The sequence below is a fragment of the Astyanax mexicanus genome, chromosome 7, assembly GCF_023375975.1.
Source record: "Astyanax mexicanus isolate ESR-SI-001 chromosome 7, AstMex3_surface, whole genome shotgun sequence".
Classification (NCBI taxonomy): Eukaryota; Metazoa; Chordata; class Actinopteri; order Characiformes; family Acestrorhamphidae; genus Astyanax; species Astyanax mexicanus.
The window spans coordinates 8,449,578-8,472,991 of NC_064414.1; the positions used below are offsets into that span (position 1 = coordinate 8,449,578).

Sequence of the window (23,414 nt, forward strand, 5' to 3'; positions counted from 1 at the left end):
ACTAAATAATACCCTGTGCTGGTCAGAGTCTAAGCTTCCCAACCAGCTTCACCACGCTGAGCTCCGAGCTCGCCGGCCTCTACTGACAGTACTGGTTTTACTGGTAATCTCTATCCAGTAAAGTTCGTAAATACGCCTCTGTGCGGGGTAAATTCAGCAGCTGGAGGCTCGAGACTCGTTTCAGCGACTAAAACAGCATAAAGTTGCACTTCATCTTCTCTCGCTCCGCTTCGGCTCGGCTCTCGCCCCACAGCCACGCGAGGCTGTGCGGAAGTGACATGTACACGCGCGCGCGCATATGCACGCACGCCACAGTCGCGTCACGTCACGCGAGAGGGCAAAAACACACACACGCACGCGCGCGCGCACACTGTGGGAAACACGCAGGACTTTAAGCCGTGGACGCAAACAGCGGGGTCGCGCGAGCACACATGGCGGCCCGTCGGTGAAGTACCGCGCGCGCGAGCAAAGCAGAGCGAGGTCTTGAAAGGTGAGTGCAGGGGTTGCGCGAGCTAGCGAGCGAGCGAGAGAGAGAGAGATCCAGAGGTAGGTGTTTTTCACGCGCGCGCGCAAAAGAGATACAGAGAGAGGGAGGGGTGGGGAGAGAAAAACACGTACACACACTCAGTAGTATATATATATGTGTGTGTGTACACTCTTAAAGGGGGCGGTCAGGGTGGGCTGTAGCCCCGCTGCTGCTGCTGCTCTGGCTCTCTCCGGGCGCTGTGGGGGTCGCCCCGGGGGGTCGCCCCTCTTTGAGGCCGGGTTTCGTGGGCATTCTGCTGGTGGAAGAATGAGGAAGTGGACTTGGTGGACTGGCCGGAGGTAGAGGGGGGTGGGGGGCTGGTGTTTGTGGAGCAGCGCCCCCCTCACAGTGTGGCGAGACTCGGCCCTGCAGGACCAGAGGACCAGTGGGTCCAGCCCTGCTGCAGGACCCCCACCTCACCCCCATCTCACCCCTCACCCTGTCCCGCACAGAGCTTAGCTCTTACTCATTCAGTGTTTTCCTTTAATTCTTAATTTATTTAATTTTCTACATTTACATTAAAGACATCAAAACAATTAATGGACACATATGGACTTATGTAGTAAACAAACAAAAAGTGTTTATCCTCCACATCAATCCCCTCATCTAAACCTGATGAACTGAGATGGTGATTTGAGGTGATTTAATTGGGATGAGCTGGAGCTTCACAGCGTGAAGGAAAATCAGCAACTATTGTTCAGCACCTCCAGGAACTCCTTCCTTCAAGACTCTAAAAAAAAAAAAACTATTACAGGTGACTCTCCCTCATGAAGACATTAGGATTAAAATACCACGAGTGTGCAGATCTGTCCTCAAAAATAAATGTGATACTAAGAAGAATCCAAACTATAAAACTTGGTTTGTTTTTACTCATTTCTTTCTTTACTAAATAATTCCACATGTGTTCCTGTATAACTTTAATGTCTTCAGTATTACAAGAAGAGGTTTCTCCAAACTTTTGACTGGGACTGTATACAGGTTTGGGAATATTACTTTAAAAATGAAATATGATACAGATTACTGATTGCCTGTTAAAGGTAATTGTAATGTTATGTAATAGACCAATTAGCCTTGCCCCAGGACCCCTCCTCCCGCCTCACACCCTTTTATTTAATTATTTTCTGCATTGTAGAATAATATTAAATACCTAAAGACAATTAAGTGACATGTGCATGTATGTTTTTAATTCACACAGTAAACAGTGCTGTTAAGCTTTAAAATAAAGCATACCTTTCACCTCTTGTGAAAGAGCACAGATTAGATCACATATTACTAATTGTGTATATATAAATGTGAATTTAAACATACTGTATGCGTGTTTTGATCTGTGTTCGTCTCTTTTTTTCTTCCATGCAGGAAATGAGCTCCTTGGAGCATGGCGTTAACACAGATGGAACTGGGTCTGATAAAGGTGAGAGGCAGACAGTCTGGTTCAGGTTCATTGACAGGTGTAGATGTGTTGAAGATCATAGTTTAAGAACCTAAATGAACAGCATGGCACTGAAAGTCCAATAATGAACAGTGTGATTATTAATGTGCTTCTCCTCTCTCTTAGAGGTTAAGGTTGAGAAGGATGCAGAGGTCAGCATTGAGAAGACGCAGAGTTTGGAGGGAAGGTCCTCAGACTGCTTCACTCGCCGCTTCGCGAAAAGATCAGCACCACATATCAGTCTGGACGGCCTGAATACGGAGCAGTACCGCTCAACCTGCAAGAAGAGAGCTAAGGTAAAAGCACTGATATACAGTAAAGCAGTTATTCAGAGTGGGTTTACTGTGAAACACTTTGTAGTAGAGAATCTTACCCATTTAGAATTGGAACCTCTAAAGACTTTTACCGCCTATAAAATCTATTGAGATACCATTAAAAAAAAACGCATTAATGGTGGAAGGATACAAGTTGGAAGACGTTTTAAAGTAAAATACTCCCTTATATAAAACAGATCTTATAGAGTGCTATTGGCAATCCGGTTGGCTATTCGACAAAAGACTGTTATTATGTTTCACTAGTCTATTTCACACCGGATTTCTTATAACTAACAGTAGCCTCTCTTTAACTCTCTACAGACTGTGGACCACCTCCAAGATGGTGGCTCAAACGACACGTCCAGATCCCTTGGCCTTCGCTCATCTTCCCAAGAGAGAACCATCTTATCATACCGGAAGCCTTTGTATAGCATCTCCCATCGCATCTCTGAGAAAAAGGCAGCATCCAGCCTGGACCAGCAGGGACAGCATGAGACTGGGGTCCGTGTCAGCCATAATGGCATCATCTTCCCAAAGCTGGGCAGTACAGAGGAGCACAGTCGCTTTGAGTCCACCTCTGTTGCAGAATCCACTGCATCCCCTGTGTCCTCGGAATCCAATCTGTATCCACTCTTTGAGAAGATGTTCTTTATCCTCAACACTCTAAACTCAAGCATGACCCAGCTACATAGCAAAGTGGACCTCCTATCCTTGGAGGTGACCCGCATTAAGAAGCAGATCAAGCCGTCAGAGATGTCCATGGAATTCCAGCCTCCACCAGAGTACCTCTTGACAAGTGAGGAGCTGGCTCAGTTGATGGAGCAAACCTCCACTGCTGGCGAATTGGGTTGCAGGCTACTTGTCCAACTGTTTCCTGAACTTTTTACAGCCAAGGAATGTGCACATGGTTGCAAATCGTGCGGCGTCGCCAACAAACGCACCCTGGATTCTTTGCACCTTCAGCTCATACGCAATTACGTGGAGGTATGTTACCCGCTGGTCAAGAACGGAAATGTTTGGCAGACTGAGTGCCTGCTGCAGATCAATGACTTTTTCAATCGTTTCTGGGCTCAGAAGGACATGGAGAGTGGGCAGATATGTGGAAAACAGACTCCGGTGGTTCTTGGGTTTGACATGGTCCAGAATCATGGCTGTCATTTCATCAACGAGGATGGGCAAGACGAACGACTTTCACTTGACTCTGAGGAGAACAGCAACAACGGTAGCCATCTTGGCAATGCCAAATCCGATGGAGTCTTTGATAGCCAAGAGACTTCAGAGGATCCTGATGACATCACCTCACCTGAGGAATTTGTTGTATTTCTCTTGAACAGACTCTTTCCAGAAGTGTTTGAAGATGGTAGACTGCCTGAGGGTCACAGCACTGTGGGACAGTTGATTGTGGGTTCAGACAGATTGGACGTTATACGCAAGTACATGGAGGCAAATTTTCCAGACATACCTGAAGACACTTGGCTGCAGTTGTGTGTCCAGCATATGGAGGAAGCTCTTGAAAATGCGCCAACCAACGGCAGTAATCTAGACGACAACCGTGAGGATGGCTATGACTCTTCTTGCCTTCCTGACGACATCTCTGTGGTTAAGATCAGTGATCTTTGCGACTATGAGAAACCTAACCGCAGGTCTAAGAAGTCTTGGCTGGAGCCTGTTGACTTTGACCAAATGGATGTACCGTCTCCAGATTTTGATGTTCCTCAAGAGTACCTTCTCACGAAGGAGCAGCTAAAGAGCATCTACAACAGCAGTCTGTCCATCGGAAACTTTGCTTCACGTCTCCTGGTCCTCATGTTCCCTGAACTGTTCACATACGAAAATGCACGGAAACATTACAATTGCAGTGGTTCCTTGGGCAAGAAGCAGTTGGATCCTGTCCGGGTTAACCTCATTCGCCATTATGTCCAGCTGCTCTACCCAAGGGCCAAGATCGACCGTGTGTGGACTCTTGAGTTTGTCGGCAAACTGGATGAACGCTGCAGGCGAAGGGACACGGAGCAGCGTCGCACATACCAGCAACACCGCAAAGTCTCCACGCCTGACCAAGAACCTGATCCCAGGGAGTTTGGGACTGCTAGCCAAATCAACCCACTGAACCCAGACCGACTGAAGGAGGACTTTGACGTGCCCTCGCTACCGCCCGAGAAAAGTAGCAAAGATTTTTGCAAGATCCCTCTAGAGGACCTTACAGTGTCTGCCCCGGACTTCCCAGTGCCTTCTGCCTACCTGCTCTCGGACGCTGAAGTTCGAGAGATCGTTCAGCAGAGTCTGTCTGTCGGGAACTTTGCTGCTCGCCTTCTCGTGCGCCTCTTCCCCGAGCTCTTCACACAGGAGAACCTGAGGCTTCAGTACAACCACTCAGGTGCCTGCAACAAGAAGCAGCTGGACCCTGTGCGCCTCCGACTCATCCGCCACTATGTGGAAGCTGTGTATCCTGTGGACAAAATGGAAGAGGTCTGGCACTATGAATGTGTACCTAGTATCGATGAACGATGCCGGCGCCCGAATCGCAAGAAATGCGACATTCTGAAAAAAGCCAAGAGATCTAACAGCACTGTGTCATGATATTAACAAGATGCCTTTAGGCCTCTGTTCTTTTGTTCTTATATTTTACACAAACGTGTATTTTTTATTTGCACAAGTCCATAAGCTGAAGCTGCATAGCAAAACTTCTACAATGCCCTTATTGAGGTCCAATCTTGTAGGATGAGGCCAAATCTCTGGTCGTTGTACAGGAAATGTTTGTAACATGTAGCTGCAACACCCGACAGGGTAGTTCTCTTCGAAGACACTGTCGACCAATAGCCACATATTAGTGTTATTATTATTATTATTTTTATTTATATGCCAAACTATTGTTGTAATTCTAACTTCTAATAGATAAGCTGTCATAGCCTTAAACTAGTTAATAAAGAAGTATAAACATTTATCTTTAGACAGTATAGGTCACTTTAGTCAGGGGAGGGGCAGAGGCAGAGATATGTGATTTATATATATTTTTGTTTTTAATTAACTGTAGCAAATGTTGCGGCACTGGTCTTTTTCTAACTATAAATCTATGAGCATATGTCCTACCTGCAGTCTATATTAAGACATAGAAACAGATCGTCACTATTTTTAAATAAAACTATGTTTGTGCAAAAACTGACGTCTGAAAGCTCTTTTAGTTAATATTAAAATACATATACACTGATATGCCAGCTGTCATGGGACATGTAAGTAGTGCAGAACACTGCATCACCCTGTGGGATATGTGTGTGGGGCCTTCTGAAATTAATGTGAAAGTGATTCATTTCTGCTAGAGTCAGTTCAAGTTTGGACACGGACAATTTTAGCCAGACACTGCTGGTCACAATCATTACCACCTACTGTGGTTGGTAATAATAGTCTTCTATGATGTATTCCAGACAAACTTGTGACAGTGGAAACTGACAGGTTAAATCTCTGAGACAACTTTTTGTATCCTTCCCCTGAACAACTATGTTGAACTATCTTTGTTTTTAGATCATTTGAGAGTTGTTTTGATGAGCCCATGATGCCACTCTTCAGAGGAGATTCAAATAGGAGAACAACTTGCAATTGGCCACCTTAAATACCTTTTCTCATGATTGGATACACCTGGCTATGAAGTTCATCAGTAAATCAGTAAAAAGTAGTTAGGAGTATTCAAATCAATAAAATGATAAGGGTGCCCATACTTTTGCACCGGTCAAATTTTGGTTTAATGCATATTGCACATTTTCTGTTAGTACAATAAACCTCATTTCAATCCTGAAATATTACTGTGTCCATCAGTTATTAGATATATCAAACTGAAATGGCTGTTGCAAACACCCAAATATTTAGAACTAAAAATGATTAAGATTAATAGGGGTGCCCAAACTTTTTCATATGATTGTACATTTATAGTGAATCCAGGAATGGAAGGGGTGTATGTGTATTCAGCACTTGTTCAGGGTTTTCTCCTTGAAGAGTAACTAAACCCCCTGATTTTAGCTGATGCAACCCTCAGCTTTAATAAAAAAAAAATAGGGTAGGAAGTTTGGGAGAGGCACTGGGTGATGTATGGGTTTAGGGGAGGGGCAGAAGGATTGTCTGTTTTTTTATGGTTGCTGCAGTACCAGCCTCTAATGTTCTAGAAAAGGCTTTTTAACAGGGTGCAAACTGAGAAGGATTTGATTGCATTCAGCCACATAGGAGAATTAGCAGGATTAGTTTCTAATGTGGATGATTAGTCTTACTCATCCTAATGATCATTTATTCTAACCATTTTCAAGAAGCTTGAAAAGATCTTTCACGCACATGCTTTAGATTATTTGGCAAAGGATCTGTTAAGAGACTTTTAATATTAGTACAAAAATTATATTAGTAACATATAATCAAACATTAGAGAAGTTGCGGCTGAGCTATAACTGCACGAGGTCAGACTTCAGCACACACTCTTAAAAAAAGACATTGACATTGCCAGGCTGAAGTGACTCAAATCTGATTTTTTGCTTAACGTGGCTCAGATCTGATTTGTTTTGTATGGCTGTGAGAACATGCCAAATCTGATTTTTTAAATTCAGCATCCATTTTCCTTTATAAAGCTATGAGTCCTGGACTTTGTAATTCTTGGAAAGTGTGACACTATGGCTATGGTTAGACTAAGACTACGTAATATAATGTGTTTCAGCTATGTCATCGATTATAACAGTAGTCACAGCGCATGACTAATCAGACTCATCAGGCTTTTGTTGCTTAAAACAAAAGGAAATTTTGCACAATTTTATTCCCTATTAGAAAAAGTACCAGAGGCAGTATATATCTGCCTATTACAACTAATTTGAGCATTAATGGATGTCATGGCACAACAGATCACAGACTTCCAGCAAAATCAGTTGAAATTTAATATATATATATTTTAATATCGCATTTTATATATTGCATAGCAGCAAAACATCACAATGTCAGTTTTTTTTCCCTCAATATCATGCAACACTAGTTCAGACTACCAGCATAAATATGTTTTTGCCATATCTAGATTGTATTCTGATTGTTTTTTTGAATCTGAACAGACAGAAAGTACATAGTAGTCAGATTTTTGCATCAGCAGGAGTTTGAAAAGAGGCAGAGTCCGACTTCACATGTATTGGAGGAGACATGTGCTAGTCTTCACCCTCCTGGTGTTGGGGCATCACTAGTGATAGGGGGAGTCCTAATGAGTGGTTTGAGTAATTGGCCTAGGTCCAGATTTGAAGAAAAATTTGTTGAAGTATCTTTATTTTCTAAGTGAAGAGGTGGGCAATATTACTATATTTAATTCATTATCTCATCTCATCTCATTGTCAACCGCTTTATCCGTGAAGGGTCGCGGGGGGGGGGCTGGAGCCTATCCCAGCAGGCATCGGGCGGAAGGCAGGATACACCCTGGACAGGCCGCCAATCCATCGCAGGGCAGACAGACACAGACAGACACACAGACACATTCACTCACACACTCACACGTAAGGGGCAATTTCAATCAAGATCCAATTAGCCTGAACGTGCCGTCTTTGGCCTGTGGGAGGAAACCGGAGAACCCGGAGGAAACCCACGCAGACACGGGGAGAACGTGCAAACTCCACACAGAAAGACCCGGGACGCCCCAGCCGGGAATCGAACCCAGGCCGTCTTGCTGTGAGGCGGAAGTGCTACCCACTGCGCCACCGTGCCGCCCTTAATTCATTATAATATGCCAATTTCATAAATTACAATATACAGTTTGTGCGACATGTATCATGATAATGTCTTCTAGTACTATAAAACGAACACATTTTCTCCATATTATCCACACTTATTTCAGCATAATATTCCATATTATCCTACAGTTTGTTCTGTCAGACTGTCTGAGAGCTGTGGGGACAGTAAGCTAAAAAAAAAAAAAACAACAAAAAAAAAACACTGCTGGTAAAAATGACCTTTCCTACTTAAAGTTGAGGTAAAAGAATCCAAATCTTCACTATATCATCACAACCCAAAATCCAGTTCACTTGTCTTTATTCCGACTTCTTGAAGTCCTGTCTGGGAAGCTGAAGGTGCTTCCAGCTTCTCATTATAATCCTCTGTTTGTCCCCGTCTTTAGTTTCTCCCAGAATTTTCTTCAGAATAGTTCTCTTCAGTAGGACTGTGTCCTGCTCTTTATCCTCTTCCATGATCAGGTCCAGTGTATCTCCCACTTTTACCTGCAGGTGGAGCCACAACTTTAGAAAGAACATGAACACCAAATATCTAAATCATACAGGTGCAGCTTTAAATAATAATAAAAATAAATAAATAAAAATAATATCATTTAAAAGTTACTTTATTTCAGTAATTCAGTTCAAAATGTTTAGCTTATTTCTATAGATGCATTACACACTGAGTGATCTATTTTAAGTGTTTATTTCTGTTATTATTGATGATTATGGCTTATAGCCAATGAAAACCCAAAAATCAGTGTCTCAGATAATCTGAATATTATATAAGACAAATTGGTGCTTTTGGCAGTGTGGGCAGTGTGCCAAGTCCTGCTGGAAAAGGAAATCTGCATGCTTCCCACTGCTGACAACTTTTATGGAGATGCGGCTTTCATTTTCCAGCAGGATTTGGCACACTGCCAAAAGTACCAATTGGTGTAACCTAATATTCAAATTCTCTGTACAGTACAGTACCATAATATCAGTGTGATCATTGTGATAATATCTTATCATGAAAGGCCCTGTAATACCAACCTCTTAGTATACGTGCACTAAAAAAAAATACCATTACTGAGCTAAAATTTCTTACTCTGCTTTTTAGGCCTGATTCAAATTTAAGAAATAAAAGTAAAGTATGCTGTTAACATGTATACTGGAATAATTAGACAAATGTTATTCACTGACATTTAATGGATATAAACGCTGTGCCTGTTTCATCATAGTTTTGAGAAGATTGAGTTTTAAATGAGTCATTTAGCTTAAGATAAATATCATTAAATTATTTTTTTAAAGCAGCTCTGGATTTATATGCACTTCATCTTTCCACTTGTGTGTGTGTGTGTGTGTGTGTATGTTGATGCTGTTTACTTACAGTTCTATTCTTCTTTATGAGCTTCTGTCCGTTCAACCTCAGCTTGTTGTCATAGAAAGCGTCTTCAATCTTACTGGAAAGGAGATAAGAAGATCATTAAAAGTTGGGATACAAGGTTTGAAAATGGGGAAATACTCCAGGCACATATGGAAAAAATGGAAGGTACATAGTAATATAGTGATCCATCTCATAGATCACATTTCCACTGCTCCACAGCTTAAGGAATGCACGGAGAACTTAGCTACCAAGCCCGTGTCAGGAGGACATGCCCTCTGCACCCCCTGCCCAACCTCCTTCCAAAAATGCATCACTGATGTCATGATATTTGGATGTTGTGTGTGGAATGATGCACTCTAAGAGAAGATCTCTAGCTGCATTCCAAAGCCCAGGCTGATACACAAGTGGAGTAATCGAACGAGGCTGTGTGATGACAGCACTAGAACTGTGGCGAGAAACTTGTAAATGAGCCTGTAGAAAAAAAACAGACCCTGTTGCTATTAAAAAAAATATATAAGATTTTAGAACAAACTCTGCTCAAAAGGCTTAGTTTCCCTCCATGATTAAAGTGCTGTTGTAAAGGTGCAGCTACAAAATCACCCCGAACCTGTATCTTTATAACCTTTAACCTCTATAAGGTTTTATGTGCAGCCTAGGCCTAGTTTTACTGTACAGTTTTGCTCCCTTTGAACCAGGTCTTCATGTTGAGGATCCTAGAACCTATTTTATTAAGCTAGTTTCTCTGCTAGGCTTTTCTCAATTCTGAGCAGCTTTTTGTTTGTATTCTTTACATCTTTGTCCTGCGATATATCAAGTACTGCAGAATCACAGTATCGTGATATCATCTTTATCGTGATAATATTGTATGGTGAGATGCCATGGAAATGTCACCCCCTAGTAAACTGTACCAGTGAAAGGTTTGGACACATTCAAGTCAATTTCTAATTAAATGTGTTTAATTCTTTATTTAATTTATTTTCTACAATGTAGATTTCTACTAGACATGAAAAAGATTTAAGGGAGTTTTTTTTTAGATTCATATAATTTTGTACTGAGCAGGCCTTAAATTAACCAGAGTAGTTCATATTGTACAATCTAATAATTAATAAAAAATTATGTAATATTGATATATATTGCAATTCTTTGTATTGATATAAGAATTATATTGCATGTCTGCCAAAATCAATAAATATTTTGATATATAATATATATTTTGGCCATGCAGGTATTGTTCTAGTTACACTGTAAGAAAAGGCATTATAAGCCATTCGTAAACCTTACATTTATACATAGTTTTAGCTTTAGCTTTATTATTAGTACTGTTGTTAAATTTCATTTAATTTAATTTTGTTAATTATACATTAAACTACTCACAACCACACACTGCTAACAGTCTCACTGATAGTAATCTAAATAAATGCAGATTGAATTAATGCTGATGTTGTGTTTAGTGGTTTTAATTTTAATTTAATTTTAAACTGAGCCGAAATTAATGCTGGGCTAAACAGTGGGTCACTGGTTCAGTTTCACTCTGTTTTCTATTGATATCCTAAATTAAATATAATGTTATAAGAAGATTTGCAGCTGGAGTTGAACATTTTAATCCTGATGGAGTATAAAGTGAGTGTGTTAAACTGAATTATTGGTGTATTTTAAGAACGGAAGTAGTCTCAGCCACTGATTAGAATGAAACTAGACATTGCTTAACCCTGCTATTTATGCCTCTGCCTTAATAAACACAGAAGTGTGAAAAAGATCTATTGAGATGCATTTTTCTGTGGCATACTTCAAAGACCATTTTAAAACACCACCATTTTTATTTTTAGGAGTTTAGGAGTTTATGTTGTATTGTATTGCGACACCAGCATACTGGCTTCTCAATAGTGTTAATATTAGCTTAAGTCATCCAGAAATGTTCTCTGAATTTGGATGTTTTTAAAACATTCTAATGTGGGGCGCCAAGTGGTCCAGCGGTCTAAAGCGCTGCCGCTATGAGCAGGAGGTCGCAGGTTCGAACCCCTGCTCATGCAGCTTTGCCATCAAGCTGTCGGTGCTCAGAGGGAGCAAAATGGGCCTTGCTCCCTCTGGGTGGGTAGATGGCGCTCTCTCCCCACATCACCTGTGGTGATGTCTGCAGCACAGGGCGTCTGTGAGCTGATGTACCGGAGCCGAGCCGCTGGGCTGTCCTCCAAGCAGCAGCTTAAAAAAAGAAGCGGTGGCTGGCTTTGCATGTATCGGAGGAGGCATGTGCGAGTCTTCACCCTCCTGATGTGAGTTTTGTGGGGCATTGCTAGTGATAGGGGGAGTCCTAATGAGTGGGTTGGGTAATTGGCCGTGTAAATTGGGGAGTAAAAGGGAAAAATTTGAGGGAAAAAAAAAAACATTCTAGAGGTTCCTGATTCAGTTTTCCCCAAATTGATCAGAAAGAGCACAGATTTTCAACTGAGATTTACCTCTGGGTCATGGCAGCATCTCCTTCTACTTACTGTCTAGATATGTCAAGCCCAGCCTTCATAATAAGGTCAAACCGGAAGGACTGAACTACTTTCTCATGGTCTTTGTAGTCTTTAGGCAGTCCAGGGTCATCCTGCAGTTCATCTTCGTAGTCACTGTCCTCTTTGTCCTTGTCATCTTCATCCTCCTCTTCCTCTGGCACCTGATTGAATCGACCTTTCTTTCTGGAGCCTTTGAGCCGCGTCTGCTGGAACGTCCAAGCCTGTGGGCTGACCCAGGGCTTGGTCAGCGGTGCCGAGCGCTGGGCCAACGAGTCCACCGTTCCCCACAGCTGGCGGGCGTGTAATGTCCGTGGGCCCCACGGCGACAACAGCTGGAGGGAGTTAAGGCGTCCCAGCTGCCGCAGGGTCAGCGCCTGCACTGACAGACTCTGCATCACCTCTGTAACAGTACATAAATGCACACATAAAACTCTTAACAGAAACAAAGTTAAAAGTGCTCAAAAATACCCCCTCAGCTTTAAGACCTAGTTTCATACACGAAAATTGACTTGAGAAGACTGCATCACAGCGTCAGATGCAAATAGTTTACAACAGACATAGACATACCCCTTTAATCACTATTATTCACCATCTTTTTGGAACAGTGCTGAGAGGATTTTTCTCCATTCACGTGTACTTTTTTTTTTTTTTTCGAATTTGGTCAAATAGCCCTCCTCTATTCCCCCCAGCATTGGACATTTGAAATTAGGCCTGCAACTAATAATTATTTTGGTAGTCGACTAATCTGGCGATTATTTTTCTGATTAGTCGATCAGTCAGCAATTATTTCTGCCTTGCCCTCCATCTCTGCTTGCTGTGGGTATGGCTCATGTTTCTTTCTCTGTCTGCATACACAATTTAAGTTTCTACAAAATTTGGAACACATTTTAAATGACAAAAAGTTCCATATCCAACCAATTAGTTTGTGCTCATTAGTTGATTTATCGTGACTTAATTTCTAGATGTTTGCACCTAGGGAACTACATGAAAGTACTGTGTGTGTATATAACAGTGTGGTTTTTTTTTTAACTACCTGTGCACTTTCAAAGTTCAAGTGCCTCGTTTTAAAGAGGGAACTAAACCCCCTGATTTTTGCTGACTCCACCCTCAGCTCAAATATAAATAATACCAACAAAATGGTATTGATATGATTTAAGGTTTAGTGGCTCTTTAAATGTCAGGGCCCTCAGAATTCTACCAATGAAGTGTATAAAAATAGTGATTTCTTCTGGGGGTGAATGGAGGTGGGCTATTTGACAAAAGTTTGTACTCATTACCGTGTTTCACTACAACCCAACTCCTTTAAAAGAAGCTCGATGCAGTCATTTGGAAGAGGTGTACAGAATAATTTGCAGATATAACTAGCTAGTTTTTACGTTCACACATTTAATACCACTTTAAAGAACGTTAAGTTAAAATTTATATTGGTACTTGTAAAAGATGGACAATAGTTTGAGTATTAATGAGGTACAATTCACCCACAAATTTAAAACACAACCTAACTAGCTAACCTTACCTACAAAAAAATATTTTAAATGGAAGTCAATGTAAAAAAGGTTTATTTCAGGTCATTTTGAAGTATTTTTATTGGTCCCTTCTTCGAGATTTTTAGTAACGTTACAGTGTTAGAGGCAGTTTGTCTGTTCATATTATGTTGCTAGTAAACTAAAAGTCGACCAAAATTGAGACACTTGTTTTTCATTTGACAGGGAGGTTTTATAATATAATCAGAGCTTTAATAAACTGATTTAATAATAAACCTCCCGGTCCCGATTAAACTAAGCTAGCTAGTTAACATACAAACCCCATAACTGAGCATTAAAAGTGTAAAACAAACCAGCTCCAGTTCCAGTCTCCTTCACAGCCCAGCGCCAAGCACGCCGCTCACAAATCCTTCAGTCACTCAAATAACACTGAATATCTCCTCATAAAGCCCGCAGAACTGATAATGTAGAGGTTTAAATCTTTAATAAACTGTATTTAAATAAGCTCTATCACAGCGTTGAAAAGTGAATAAAAGGGTAGGCAGCGGACAGGCAGAATAATCCCACCGCCAACTACTGGCCGGAGGACTGAACTGCACAAAACTTACCGCTGAATCAAATCCAAACAAACCAAACAACGAAACAGAGAAATAAAATATTTTATATTTATTATGTTTTTTGAGTAGCACTGCTTTCACATTATTTTTTTTATAATATTCATAATTCTGTAAAACTTCTGTAAACAAACCAGAATATATTTATACTTTCTAGATCTGCACAGTGTCTTTATGAGGTAGAGTCACCTGGAATAGTTTTTTTTTGCGTCTTGAAGGAGTTCCTTGTTTTGTACTGTTTACTACATCATTCTATATGTGTCCGTAATTATTTTCATGTCTTCCTTTAAATTAAATGTCTTAATAAATGAAATAAATAAAAAAAGACAACATTGCATCAAATCCTGCATCCTAATTTTTAACTTATACTGTATATGTGCTGGGTAAAATGGGAAATACACTATATTGACAAAAGTGTAAGGACATCTGCAAAGTATTATTATTATTTTTTTTAAAGAAATTTATCTACACTAAAAAAACATTTAATGAGAAAAGGTGTGTGAAAACTTTTGACTGGTACTGTACTTGTATTTTTTATAGGGGGATACATTACATAGACAAAAGTATTGGGACCCCTGCTCATCTTTTTTTATTTCATATAACATCAAAAATTACACTAAACATTAAAAATAGCTTATTTTGTTTCTATAGTCCAGGGAAGCTCAAATGTTTCTACTAGGTCCAGAGCATTGCTTTGAGTTGTTGAGAGTAGGCTGCATTTAGCAACAAGAGCTTAGATGAGGTTAGGATGCATAAATAAATTAGTATAATTAATTGAATGTTTAGAAATTATTATTATTGTTGTTGTTGTTATTGTTATTATTCCCCACATGCTATTTTGTACAGCTGTTGAGCAAAAACTCACATTTATATACCTCTATACTGTCTCCGCCCACTGCTTTTACCTCACTCCTGATTGGCTGGCCGCGGGTCTCGATGTCGTTAATTGGTCGTGCCGCTGCAGAGCGCGCACTGTGCTGCTGTTGGAGAAACTGAGAGATGGCTCGTGCACTGTGGGCGCTCTGCTGCTGCTCTCTCGCGCTGCTGGTGACCGGGGCGCGCGGAACCACACCTGTCCGAAGACCCGTATATGGACCGGGATTCGGACCCGTACCGGGACACGGATACAGACCGGGGACCAACTGGGGAGGTAGGACCATAAACACATAAATACATACACACACATGCATAAACACACACAGACTCTGTATCATATAGATACCATAAGATATTATTATTATTAATTCATTAGTCTATTGGGTTTTAATAACCTGATTAATTTAATCCACCTCTGCAAAAAAAAGCAGGCTGCATAACTAAGCTATTTGGTCCAGTTAATAAATCATCAGGTTTATTAATAATTCTCATACAGAAACTACCATCAATTACTTGGTAACATTTTAGCATATTTTTTTTAGGCTCAGTAAAAATGTGTATTATGATAGTTATACAGGAATTAATCTGTTGGACTAATCAGTATGTCTTTAGCTGAATTTTTTTAGCAGGGATTTATTTATATTTTATATATATTTGAGATCTTGGAAAACGTACCTTAGAGAGAGTGATTCACATTACTTTCCAAAGTAAGCATTAATTCAGTGAAAACTGACAATATGCAGTGTAAAGAATGTATAGAGACAAGGTAGAAAGATCTTGAGAAAAATCTGTCATTATCTCTAGAAATCACAATAATAATGCAATTAAAATGACTGTCAGTATTTATACTGACATAGTACAACTATACTGAGTTGAAAACTCTCATCAGACTTCACATATAATCAGATTTAAGATTATAGACACTATTTTTTTGCACTGTAGGAAATGAACAGGTCACGTTTGTCCTAAATTTTGAGCATATTTTACAAAACTCTAAAATCCTGAGAAAAAAAATTACATTTATATTGTATTTATTTTTGCCCTTATAAAAACTGCCAAAATCCACATTAAATCATCCATTTTCCAAAATCATTTTTAAATCAAGAAAGCTGGGCAAAAATCAAGTTTAATTGTAAGATATCTGGCAAAAACAGAATAAAAACCACTGTACTATGCATAAAAGCATTTTGGTAGCAGATTCTGCTTTTGCTTTTGTCTACATGTCAAAACATGATTAATACTGTGTATATGGAAAATGTCTTTAAATTTCCTAATTATGATATTTTTTCACCATATCACCCAACTTAACATGATTGTTTACACCAAGAGCAGTGGCTGTACTGTACATATCTATATTGGAATTGTATTGTATTGATCAAAATTAAGAAAAATATTATGCTATATAGGTTGGACTGATAGTCCAGCCCTAAGCAGACTGGTTCTGTGCCATGGCACAATATGATAAAACAAACAAAGTAAACAAAGTATAATGTTTCAGTATCAGAAACTGTTTATAATTCCAAAACACAGCATGCTGTATACTGTATGTAAACAGTAGAGCTTGTATTTTTTTTAAACCTAAGAGAAATGTACTCAAACTGTTAATTTCTTATTTATGCTTAAGTTGTTTGAGATGAATCATGCATCAGGCATCATACTCCTCCTTGATATTTCTATGGTATAATTTGCATAAATTGATTGTACTCTGTTGTACTTTGACTCATGCACATTCTTTTTATACAGTTTCAAAAATATTGATAATTAAAATTTATTGTCCAGCCCTACTTTAACACATATATGAGACGTTTGATATACACTGCTTGGCCAAAAAAAAGTTGTCACAAAAAAATGGTAACACATTGTCGGACCGCCTTTAGCTTTGACTATGCTACGCATTTACTGTGGCATTGTTTCGATGAACAGTGTTGCATTAATTTTTCACCAAGATCTTGCAGCAGCATTGATGATGGTAAAGTCTGACCTCTGCACAAAGCCTCCTCCAGCACATCCCAAAGATTCTCAATGAGGTCTGGACTCTGGTGAACTCTCTCAATCCATGTGTTAAAATGATGATCTCATGCTCCCTGAATCACTTTTTCACAATTCCATCCCCATGAATCCTGGCATTGTTATCTTTAAATATGCTTGTGCCATCAGGGAAGAAAAAATCCATTGATGGAATAACCTGGTCTATATTCAGTATATTCAGGTAGTCAGCTGACCTCATTCTTTCAGCACATACTGTTGCTGAACCTAGACCTGCAGCATCAACCTCACATCATCTACTTTTTTGGCTACGCAGTGTATGAGAGCAATACATTCAGGTACTTTACCCCCCCCCCCCTCCCACTGGATTTTAAATCAATCCCTTTAATAAGTACAAATTCAGAGTTTCTTGACGCAACAACTTGTAGTCGTAATACCTTGTGGTATATGGTGTCTGCAGTCTGAATGGATTTGTTTTTATCAAAAGGGGGCGTGGCTGTTTGGCTGACAGGAAAGTGACCTACCCTTGCTCTCACAAATAAAATCAATGAGCCCCATTCTGATTAGCTGTTAAGTGTACTTATAAATGGGTGGGGCTAAAGTGTGGTAGGCTGAATAATTGGAGATTTGTAAATGAGCTTGTTCTTTTGACATCAGAGAAAAGGTACATTCTAAGTGGGCAGTTTCTGCTTTTTTCAAGCTTTTTGTTTACTTTCCATATATGGACTTTATGGGCTGGGGAGGGAACTGTGTGTTTTGAAGGTTGAAAGTGCGAAACTTCCTTTTTTACTTTGTCAGTGCATTTACTACTGTCATGTAAGGCTGGGCAATATGACAAGATTTTATCATATTGCAATACATTTTATTGCGGTTATACCAAATTTTGTTTTTTCTGAGCATATTGTGGATATATATTTGACATATTGCCCAACCCTACTGTCATTCCAGCACATATATTTAGAGTCAAAATGACCCCTGCCTTGACCCCTTGGCTTCACCTACAAAATGATAAAACTGCTTTTTCACCAATCAAAACAGATGTTCTAACCCAGTAAAGTTCTTTTTGATTGCAGGTTTGTCCAGTAAGAAGCTGCTGATCAGTGTTAATGGCATTAACTAAATTACTGTATAAGAAATCATCTTTTTCAGGCACAAGAAACGCTCTATTTTTTCATTTAGAGCAATCATAACTCATTGCTTTTCCTAATGCTTGTAGTAAATGTTAATATTCTCAGAGCTTTCTATCTATCCTAAATTCCATTTTGAATTACAGCTGTGAAGATTGTAGTAATCTCTTCTTTAACCTTTAAAACTTCTTCATTTTCTCTCTTTTTCTTTCTGTTCTTGCTGTTTCTCTCCCTTTCAACCTCTCTTTCTCTCTCTCTCTTTTTATACATGAACACACTAAGCTCATGGCAATAATCACAGGTATTATGGGTACCACCACTACCACCATCGGCCGCCCTGGAGGTGGCACCCATATACCCACCACCGGCCTGCAATACCTCTCCAGCCCAGGCTTCCTCTACGGCCCAGAGTACCGGTGCTGCCACCAAAACCGAAGGTAGCCATGCCTTGCACCACTATGCCCATTAGAATACCCATTGTGGTCTCCACCGCGACAGTTCCCAGAACAGTTTCCACCACAATACCCACTACTCTACCAACCACGGTACCCACCACAGTACCAACCACACTACCCACCACAGTACCAACCACACTACCCACCACAGTACCAACCACAGTACCCACTACGATGACGACCACAGTACCCACCACGGTACCAACAACGCTACCCAATACAGTATCAACCACGGTACCCACCACAGTGGCAACGACTGTTCCTACTACAGTGACAACGACTGTTCCTACTACAGTGACAACGACTGTTCCTACTACAGTGACAACCACGTTACCCACTACTCTACCAACCACCCTACCTACAACACTTCCAACCCAGCCTCCAACCACCCCACTGCTGGTCAGTACCCCAAGTGGCACATCTACCTCTGCTGCACCTTCCACTAAGCCAGGTAGACCCGTCTTCAGCTTCTTTCCTCCAAAGACACGTCTTCCTGAGCATGCCAAGGGCCATGAGAACACCACTCTCATCCTCACACCTCTCCTCCTCTCACTGTCTGTTTCTAGGTGATTCAATGAGAGATTCTTTACATTATGCAGGCTTGCAAGAAATCCTTTAACATGTACACATACACATGTACTGATGAGATTACTCCACTAATGGCAATCTTGTCCACAGAAAGTCTGCTTTTTCCCTGTTTAGCGCTGATCATGAGCCAGTTCCTTGGTATCTTCTTTTTCAGATGTAGTGCACACTTCCAATGGATCACCTTTAACCCTAGTCAAATCTTTTTCAGATAAAGCATAACGACTTTGATAGCACTTCATAATATTACCTTTATTTAAAGTTGTGCCTTGTACCTTCATCCAACATGCTTTCAGGCAGCTAATGGAGAACATAACACCTAGCTTAGCTTAGAGAATTGCTATAAAATCAAGCTTTACAACACTGATTGTTCCTGCTTTAACAATGCATTTTTATCGACTCCCCTTCAGCTCCAGCTGAGGTGTGCAAGAGCCGCCCGCTGGACTTGATCTTTATCATCGACAGTTCTCGCAGTGTCCGGCCTGCTGAGTTCGAGAAGGTCAAAGTCTTCCTTGCAGACATGGTAGACTCCCTGGATATTGGGCAGGATGCCACACGGGTTGGCCTGGTCAATTACGCCAGCACAGTCAGCATAGAGTTTCGCCTAAAGACCTACAACAACAAGGCCCAGGTCAAACAAGCCTTTTCTCGCATCGACCCCCTTTCCACTGGCACCATGACCGGCCTGGCCATCAAAACAGCCATGGAGCAGGCCTTCACCGAGGAATCCGGCGCCAGGCCCCAGAGTAAGAATATCGCCAAAGTGGCCATCATTGTGACAGACGGGCGGCCCCAGGACAAGGTGGAGGATGTTTCGGCTGCAGCCAGGGCTGCTGGGATTGAAATCTATGCAGTTGGTGTGGACAGAGCAGATATGACGTCTCTCAGGTTGATGGCCAGCCAGCCTCTGGATGACCATGTCTTCTATGTGGAGACATATGGGGTCATTGAAAAGCTCACCTCCAAGTTCAGGGAGACTCTGTGTGGTAAGACTATCCCTTAGGCTAATCTCTCATCAATCGTTTTATGTATTTAGAAGATCTCAATAAGCTCAAATTAAACAAAATAAAAAAAAAGCTTAGAGAAAGGTTTTAGAGTTCAACCCAAAACAACATAGAGACTTTACAAATACACTAGCCACAGTCGTTAGTTCCCTGAAGGAGCTGCAGCTCTGGCTTAGTAATGGGCCTCAGGTGATGGGCAGAGCCTAGCCACAGCACTATTCACTAAAGTGAACTTTTTAGCAGATGGACACTATAAAGCATATGGCTTATACTGAAGTCAGTTTAATTAAATGTCCATTTATTCTATGAGAAGTTGATAATAATAAAATAATAATATATTTTTTTAATTATAATGACAGGCCTAAATTGAATAATATTGCCAGCTCTAGAACATACATCATGCTGATGTTAATAGAAATGCTGTCGAACGCATTGAATTTAGCACTTTTTGAGCATCTGCAAAGCATCATCTACATGAAGAGTTACCCTAGTTAGTTGTAGCATGTGATCCTTACTTGTTCCAATGTTTATAACCTTTATAATCAGTAGAATTCTTGATCCCCTCATTGAATGTTCTACACAAAGCCAATCGCTACACATTAACATGTTGTTCATAAAGAATCTGATTATATTACATTGATAATGAATAGCTAGTGTGATTTCTAACTCTCCTAGTGGCCTTGTGATGATTGTTGCCTGTAGGTGTGGATGCATGCTCTCTTGGACATGACTGTGAGCACGTTTGCGTGAACAACAAAACCTCCTACTACTGCAAGTGCAGGGTGGGGTACGTTCTTAACCCGGACAAGAAAACATGCTCGCAAAACAACGGTTGGTCTTTCTACACTGTTTCACGATTGCAGTATTTTATGAAATGAGGACTGTGATGTGCATGTTGAAAACTTACATAAAGCTACAATCTTTCTCACTAATCACTGGACAGATAACAAATTTGCCATTTTGGGCACTTTTGGACTTTTGACCATTTGATTTGGATGGTTCCTATTGTATATGTCCAAAAGTCTGCACAGACCTGGTTTACCATAGTTTCTTTTGAAAGCTAGGATACTGACCTAGAGACCTATGTCTTTTTTTGCTACTTAAAAGCCTCTTATCTTCTGAATTGGCTTTGCACTAGACTTTGGAACTTTACATATGGGACTGAATACAGATTTTAATTTCATGCAGTCAAATAAGAGCATCAGTGATGATTAGTTCTGACACTCCAACTCATCCCATGGGTATTCCATGGAGCGCCATCATTCCACAGAACCCCACAACCCAACTGTTTTCAACCTCTATCTCATTTCTGGCATTAGAAATGGTGAGGATTGTCCCTTTCTATTGATCAGAGGTGTTCTTTTCATTCTTTTGAACTAGTATGTACTTAATTCATCAATTGGTACACCTAAAATGTATTAGAGGATAATTAAAAGAGCTATCTGGACACTTTTGGGCATATACAGTGGACCCTTCAAATAATCCTTTTACCCTATGAATGTACTGAATGTTCTAGAGTAAGCCAATCAGTAGACTTTTATAATGGCTAATTATGAGTGTGATTGCTAACTCTGCTAGTGCTGCTTGTAGGTGTGGATGCATGTGCCCTTGGACATGACTGTGAGCACATTTGCGTGAACAGCAATGCCTCCTACTTCTGCAAGTGCAGGGTGGGATACGTTCTTAACTCGGACAGGAAAACATGCTCACAAGCCAACGGTTGGTCACTCTACACTGTTTCATAATTGGAATTGTTTGGGAATATGGATTATATATTTAAAAACTTAAATAAAAATGGAAATATTCGTATTAAAGACCTTGCATCGATTTAAGAATGAGGAGAGAATCACTCTTTGCAGTGGTCACCTGGTGTCCTTTTGGAGACGTAACTCCAACCCATATCATATCATAACACATCTCATTCATCAATTAATTCAATGTTGTAGCTCATGTCTGCTGGAAGGTAGATCTCCAGGAGCTGGGTTGGAGATTATGGACTTTAAAACAGTTAGCATTATATTGAGTCCTGTTTGATATGGCTGAACTCCAGCATGGCTAGTTCAACTTTTTAAAACCATGTCTTATAATTAATCAGTGATATCTGCATTTATTAGAGCTAGACCTTTTTTAGTCCATTTGGTCATAAATGTCAAAACTGTGGTAATGCTTATTTCTGCTAGCCCCATATGGAGTTTCTAATACTATGTTAGCTCTTAGCTGGTTAGCATGACCAAGAAGCCACCTACTTTGACAGGAATTGACAATTTTTCACAGCAGTGTCCACCATAGGCAGATGTTTGTTATTGCTGATTAGACTTTCACTGCAAAACAAAGCTATGGACAAAACTTTCTGTTGACCTGTTTGTAATTTATTAGTTGTACCTGGTCATTCATTTCCACTACTCAGTATCTGTGTTTTCTCCCCTCATTTAGAGGCCCGCAGCGATGTGTCAGAGGATGCATGCATGTGCGAAGCTCAGATCGCATTCCAGAAGAAGGTTCACCACAGCATAAAGGAGATAACCAACAAACATATCCTTTAACTTTTCTTATCTTGTGTTTAAAACCAGTTATGGACCTTTTTAAAACACTTTAATGATACTGTAATAAAATGTTCACAGCCTGCTTGAGTGAGAAGGAGTGTCAATGGAGTGTCTCTTATTTGTGGTACCTATTAAAGGTACCACGATTAAGCCAAGACATGTTTGGTATTAGATGTGTGCTTCGTTATTTTTACAACAGGAGATGCTAGGCTAACATTGCTAACAGACACTGGCCTTAGACAATACCAGCTATTCTTAGTCCTGAAAGGAACAGTTTGCCAAAAAGTCAAATCAACATGATTGATAAGTGATGCCAGATGCTTTCAGTCAGCCTAAACATGTTTTTGTGCTTCTTCAGTTTATGACAGGAAATGCTAGAGTAACATTGCTAAAAAAATGTCATGTCCTGTAAATACACTCTTGTTCTAATTAATTAGCTTTACAGTTGAACAGACCTTATTTGAAAAAAACATAACAAGATGTTTCAAAGTAAAGAATTTTTCGTACACAGCCGAGAAATGCAGCCCACAATAGGTGTAACTGAAAGGCAGTACAGTTTTTGTAAGCATTGTTAGCTTAGCGTTACAGACTGTATAACAAAGAATCACATGTCAAATAACAGACATGTCTTGGCTGTTTGACTGCATTTGGGATCAGTGATCAGTGATTTGGGATCAGTTTTTTTTTTTCACTGAACTGCTCCTTTAAGTATTGAGTTCCCACTAATGAAACACATACAGAAATGAATAGGCTAACTAGTATGGCATCTGTAATGACGTGGTGAAAATGTTTATGTAATGATTATTCAAAATGTATTACTTAGGAAACTTAAACCCATTTAAATTCTGATTTTCTTTGACTGTTTTCACTGGACGACATCACCAGAAGAGTTCAGC

The 23,414-nt window shown here is 40.2% G+C and overlaps 3 protein-coding genes across 6 annotated transcripts; 2 read left to right on the forward strand and 1 right to left on the reverse strand.

The window, feature by feature from the left end:
- Positions 1-246: 246 nt before the first annotated feature.
- Positions 247-5,429, forward strand: bend3 (BEN domain containing 3). Its single transcript, XM_007247532.4, has 4 exons — positions 247-490; positions 1,883-1,937; positions 2,082-2,251; positions 2,591-5,429. Exons 2-4 carry the CDS (start codon positions 1,886-1,888, stop codon positions 4,847-4,849), a joined length of 2,481 nt encoding a protein of 826 aa, XP_007247594.2. The 5' UTR covers positions 247-490; positions 1,883-1,885; the 3' UTR covers positions 4,850-5,429.
- Positions 5,430-8,285: 2,856 nt separating this feature from the next.
- On the reverse strand, positions 8,286-13,914 carry mtres1 (mitochondrial transcription rescue factor 1). Its single transcript, XM_015605388.3, has 4 exons — positions 13,682-13,914; positions 11,836-12,244; positions 9,353-9,425; positions 8,286-8,487 (listed from the first exon to the last, which is right to left on the reverse strand). Exons 2-4 carry the CDS (start codon positions 12,237-12,239, stop codon positions 8,302-8,304), a joined length of 663 nt encoding a protein of 220 aa, XP_015460874.1. The 5' UTR covers positions 12,240-12,244; positions 13,682-13,914; the 3' UTR covers positions 8,286-8,301.
- A 980-nt stretch (positions 13,915-14,894) lies between these two features.
- matn3b (matrilin 3b) lies at positions 14,895-23,177 on the forward strand. Of its 4 annotated transcripts, XM_015605420.3 has the most exons (6): positions 14,899-15,092; positions 18,214-18,837; positions 19,382-19,957; positions 20,678-20,806; positions 21,566-21,694; positions 22,409-23,177. In XM_015605420.3, the coding sequence occupies exons 1-6, from the start codon at positions 14,942-14,944 to the stop codon at positions 22,516-22,518; spliced, it is 1,719 nt and encodes a 572-aa protein (XP_015460906.3). In that variant the 5' UTR covers positions 14,899-14,941; the 3' UTR covers positions 22,519-23,177. The 4 variants fall into 4 exon arrangements, with proteins under 4 accessions (XP_022540794.2, XP_015460907.3, XP_015460906.3 ...); XM_015605421.3 differs by lacking the exon at positions 21,566-21,694 and having other exon boundaries at positions 14,897-15,092; XM_007247536.4 differs by lacking the exon at positions 18,214-18,837 and having other exon boundaries at positions 14,906-15,092.
- The last annotated feature ends 237 nt before the right edge of the window (positions 23,178-23,414 follow it).